The 4,827-nt window shown below is 43.0% G+C and overlaps 1 protein-coding gene across 6 annotated transcripts; it reads left to right on the top strand.

Moving 5' to 3' along the window:
* The first annotated feature begins 6 nt into the window (after nt 1-6).
* Nucleotides 7-4,504, top strand: LOC125530864 (copper-transporting ATPase PAA2, chloroplastic-like). Of its 6 annotated transcripts, none has more exons than XR_007293011.1 (8): nt 7-268; nt 730-794; nt 904-968; nt 1,069-1,275; nt 1,851-1,926; nt 2,006-2,059; nt 2,351-2,437; nt 2,601-2,938. XR_007293011.1 is itself a non-coding variant. In XM_048695280.1 (4 exons), exons 1-4 carry the CDS (start codon nt 1,876-1,878, stop codon nt 2,967-2,969), a joined length of 561 nt encoding a protein of 186 aa, XP_048551237.1. In that variant the 5' UTR covers nt 1,284-1,875; the 3' UTR covers nt 2,970-3,706. The 6 variants fall into 6 exon arrangements, 1 of the variants encoding a protein (XP_048551237.1); XR_007293012.1 differs by having other exon boundaries at nt 1,990-2,059; XR_007293009.1 differs by lacking the exon at nt 2,601-2,938 and adding an exon at nt 4,132-4,504 and having other exon boundaries at nt 1,851-2,059.
* Nucleotides 4,505-4,827: the final 323 nt, after the last annotated feature.

The following is a 4,827-nucleotide window of genomic DNA, read 5'->3' as shown; positions in this document are numbered from 1 at the left end:
GGCCGGGGCTCGGGCAACCGCCGCGGTGTCGGGTTCGTCGGCGAGGTCTCTGGGGAACGCGCGACGGGCTTGACCTCTCCCGGCTCCCCGCCCTCGCCCGCGACGAGGAGGACCAGGTTGCGCTGCGCCTCCAATCCCAGCTCATGGTCGCGCTGGACATGCCCCACGATGCTGTCTGCGTCGGTTTGAAGCTCGCGGAGGACAGGGACGAGGTGGGGTGAAGATTCGATGGCCACACGGTGGGAAAGCAATGGCGGCGGCTTCACCGGTGAGCAAGACTCGTCCGTAACCGTTCTCTTGTCTCCTTCCTTTGTTGATACTCTCGTCCACGTCAAGTTTTAACTTAAGAATAGGTTTCGTCTGGTTGTATTTCATATTCTTTGGCTCAAGTCCAATGTACAGAGGTCTGTTTTTAACCAGATTTTATTCAGTTTTCAGTTTGACAGAAATTCTTGATGTTATTACCTCTTAGAGCCATCTACACTGTCATATTCACGGCAATTTACTCAATTTGAGAACACCGTGGAACACAGTATTATTGTAGTCACTTGGCATTGAGTTGCATTACCTGATGCCGAATAAAAAGTTGACTGTAAGAAATGTTGTCTAACCAGTGACATTATTTCGCCTGTTTCGGTCTATTGCTGCTTGCTTGCTTGCTTTATTAGTTTTGCTGTAAGAAATGATGTGTAACTCAGGAGTGCGTGACCACTCTATTGATGTTCATAGATCCGCGGGATGGCAAACAGTTTTTTGTGGATCACCCTGGAGCAGTTCCTATTTCCACCGCTCAGGTACTTAGAACCTTTAGCTGTTTCTGTTTTCTCTTTAAAAAGTAAATTGCATATGCTTATGTTTGGCCACTTCCCAGCATTTCTGATCTCATCTCTGTATTGATTGTAGGATGAAGAGCTGAAGAAGGTAATTGGCGGACGGCCTACGTTGAGTGCAGCTCAAAAACACAGCAGGTAAAAGTTGACAAAATCTTCTTGTTTCTTTTACAGTATAGTGCAAGGATAGACGCATAGTTCAGTTAGTGATAATTGTTGTTTTGTTTGCATGGTGCAGAATATCAAGGCGATGTTTGATGCAGCGATTAAGGTGGTTCCAGCCTCCGAAGCAGAAGCAGAAGAAGTGGAAGGCGCAGAAAGTATGCACGGACAGACCAATGGTGGAGGCTCGCGGGAATGAGTGCTGCCGCCGCCGTCCTCACCCCTGAGCCCAAACTTCCAATTTGATAGATGGGAGGGTCTGCATAAGAAGAGCCTGGAAGAGGTATACTTGGCTCCAATATCATCTTAGTGTACTTGTTGTTTACTACTCCCTCTGTTCCATAATATAAGATCATTTTTCAACTTTTCAAGCTAACATAGCTTGAAAAATGATCTTATATTATGGGACGAAGGGTGTAGTTATGTTTCCACAAGGATAGTGACTGGTAGATGCATTGCCACATATATAATTAGTTCGTATGGATGATAGAAAACTCAGTATTCATCAGGTAGGGTGTCTGAAGTGTCGACACATGATGTTTCAAACTTTGGCTCTACATTTAGTTGTCGTTAGTACAATATTGGTTTTTGATTCATGAGCTTTTGCTTGGTATGGCGGTATCTTAAGAGACAGTTGTTCATTTCCTCCTAAGAAACAGAGAAATAAGGACAGAGTCTAGGGATTGTGCATTCTTTATTCAGGGTTAAGAAAACTGCTTTTTAAGAATAAAATGCAAGTTGACACTGAAACCGATTTCCAGCATGGTCTTGCACTGTGTTCTTCAGGTATTTTATTAATTCTTCCTCACATTGTGGTAAATGCAACTCTTTCTCACATATACTTTTCGATGGTCTTAGAGCATTCAAGCAAGGTTCCCCCAACATGAATTCTCTTGTAGGATTTGGGTCTGCAGCTGCATTTGCTATTAGTGCAGTAAGTAAAATTATAGCGGCTGTTCTTCAGACACACAAGAATACTAATAATAGTATGATACAGATTTTCTTGTATGAAGGTTTCCTTGCTGAACCCTGAATTGGCATGTAATTCAACCATCTTCGATGAACCGGTGAGCAATCTTCCATGCATGAAAATAGAACTCCTATGTACTTGCTTCCACCTACTCTTGTGTTCTGGCACTGTATTATTGAGTTTATTAACAAAATCAGTGCCAATGCCCAACATTTCTTTGTTGGGAATATTTATTAACAAGCCAGCCACTGTATAATTGAATCATTCAACGTACAAACCCAATTTCTGTCTTCCACATTACTTTATTTGATTTGGCAGTTGATCAAACAACAGTTGAACTATGTTTTAAGAAAGCTTTTTTTGAAGGAATTCATCTTGTACCATGCAGGTGATGCTTCTTGGATTTGTAATTCTGGGCGGATCTCCCGAGGAAAGTGCTAGGCTTAAGGCATCTAGCGATATGAATGAGCTCATTGTAAGTACATATCTACGCATTGTATGAACACGTGCAACATTTACTTTCTGCATTCCTAAAAGCTAAAATAAGAAGGTTGATACTTTCATTAGCATACCTGTCTATAATCTCTTGACCAATATAACTAATATAGAAACTAACTATGTCTCATATTATATGGCAGTCACTCTTATCTCCTCAATCGAGGCTAGTCATTACATCATCAGGCGATGATCTTCCTTCACATGGCATTTTGAATTCGGATGCAATAATAGTTCAAGTTCTTGTCAATGATGTCCATGTTGAAGACTCAGTATTGGTTATTGAGTCATTAGAAAGGATAGTTGATGATTCTGACTTTGAACATGGTACCCATCATCATATTGAAGTATGTTGGTGGTTGGTACCAATCATTTTTTGTGATAGAAGCTTGGCATGCGTTTTGTCAACTGTTGAAGAAGAGAGGATTGTCCTAGGCAACTGCAAGTTTTTAAATCTACCTTCTACTAGGGTTGTCCTGGATAGTCTACTGTTGAAGAAGACATTTGTCTAATTAGGGATCAGACTAGACCGGCGGACGTGCATAAGCAAGATAAGTGCGCACATGAACGCTTAGGAGGCGTGCCAATGGCACGCCCTGTGCAAGTCTGTACTGTTTGGACCATTGTGCCGGCCGCGGGCACGCACCAACTGACCAACACATGTTAGGCCGGGTAATCTAGCCAGGGGCAACCTGATTGCAACACGGTGCACTCAGTTGACTCACCCACAGTGTTGCCCTGGGCCGGCCAGTGATGGAATCATGCGTGCATGCATGCCCAGGTGAGCTGTGGTCGATGAGCCAATGGAAACCGCATCCGCGCATCGATCATACTACTTATTAGCTAGGTAGGGCGCATTATACGCTACGAGCCTAGGATCAGATGAGGCCAGAACCCTGGAGGGCCGCAGACCTTATAAATTTGGTGTCGCCAACGCGCTACGTCCGTCCATGGGCAGATCTGCGTCCCGGGAGCTAGAACACAAAGTCGTCTACCGCGATGCGGTGCTGGCTGGTCCAGGCATATGTATGCGCCAGATGCTGCATTCAGGGTGTAGCATTCGGCGGTCACGCATATACGGCACAACATACCAAGTAGCAGTGCGTTGCTCTGTACTGATTTTGTTTTGCCGTCTTTTCACCGCAAACAAAGCATATATGGTGGGAAATTATATGTCTAGGATGTAGGTTGTTTATCAGTTGATGAGGTGATGCATCAGGTCTGATGGAAAAAAGTGGTGTGATGGTTGTATCTAGACTTCTATTTTCTTAATGAAAATGGGGCCATGTGGCCCTTTTATCGAAAAAAAATATATGGTGGGAAAGTATATGTCTAGGATGTAGGTTGTTTATCAGTTGATGAGGTGATGCATCAGGTCTGATGGAAAAAAGTGGTGTGATGGTTGTATCTAGACTTCTATTTTCTTAATGAAAATGGGGCCATGTGGCCCTTTTATCGAAAAAAAATATATGGTGGGAAAGACGTAAACTTGTGCACAAGGAGAAAGTTCAAAAATGCTAAACAGATATCTATGGGGATTCAAGCTCTTACGGCCAATTATGTTATTGCTTCCTCTCCTAATGCTTCCATGAAGAGGGGGGTTTGGAGTCGGCCCCCCCGTGGGCTTTGTGAAACTTAATGTTGATGCTTCTTTTGATCATGATCTTCTTAAAGGAACGACCGGAGCGGTTCTCAGGAACGACAAAGGAAATTTTATTGCAGGGGGCTGCTCGAAAATTGATTGGTGTGCGGACGTTCTCACGGCGAAAGCTCTAGCGCTCAGGTTTGGGCTATCCCTGGCGCAAAGGGCGGGGTGTAATCGACTTGTCATCAATTCTGATAACTTGGAGGTCATCGAGACTATGAATAATGAAGGACAGTTGGCGGGAGTGGCGGCGGCAATTTTTGATGATTGTTATTTTATTGCTTGTGATTTTTCTATGTGCAAGTTTGAACATTGTAATAGAGAGGCAAATAAAGTAGCTCATGAACTTGCCAGGTTGGCTAGATTTTCTGATACCGTTGATTGGTTTGAGGAGCCACTGAATGAAATTTTACCCTTCCTCTTAATCGATGTATCTGTTATTTCGATTGAATAAAGTTATTATGTTTTCAGAAAAAAAGCATTCAGGCCTCCGGACTCCTGGTTGACACTGAACTTTGCTTGATGAGTTTATCATGGTTCATGGATGCATGCATGGTGGGGAAGGATGCTTTCCAATCGGTGGTGGGCTCCTGGCTAAAACAAACGTGACTTTTTCATCAAATTTGCGAACATTTTTCCAAAACAGGGCCATTTTTCATAATTTTAAAAATCTCCGAAAACTAGTCATTTTTTAAAAAATGAATATTTTTTAAACAAGAATATTT

This window comes from Triticum urartu, unplaced genomic scaffold, assembly GCF_003073215.2.
Source record: "Triticum urartu cultivar G1812 unplaced genomic scaffold, Tu2.1 TuUngrouped_contig_6612, whole genome shotgun sequence".
Lineage (NCBI taxonomy): Eukaryota > Viridiplantae > Streptophyta > Magnoliopsida > Poales > Poaceae > Triticum > Triticum urartu.
This window is presented reverse-complemented; position numbering and strand designations above follow the sequence as displayed.

Coding starts and splice junctions, on each gene's coding strand:
- LOC125530864 (XM_048695280.1), top strand. CDS start 1,876: ATGAATTCTCTTGTAGGATTTGGGTCTGCAGCTGCATTTGCTATTAGT. Junction 1,927..2,005: donor CTGCATTTGCTATTAGTGCA/GTAAGTAAAATT, acceptor TCTTGTATGAAG/GTTTCCTTGCTGAACCCTGA. Junction 2,438..2,600: donor GCGATATGAATGAGCTCATT/GTAAGTACATAT, acceptor ATTATATGGCAG/TCACTCTTATCTCCTCAATC.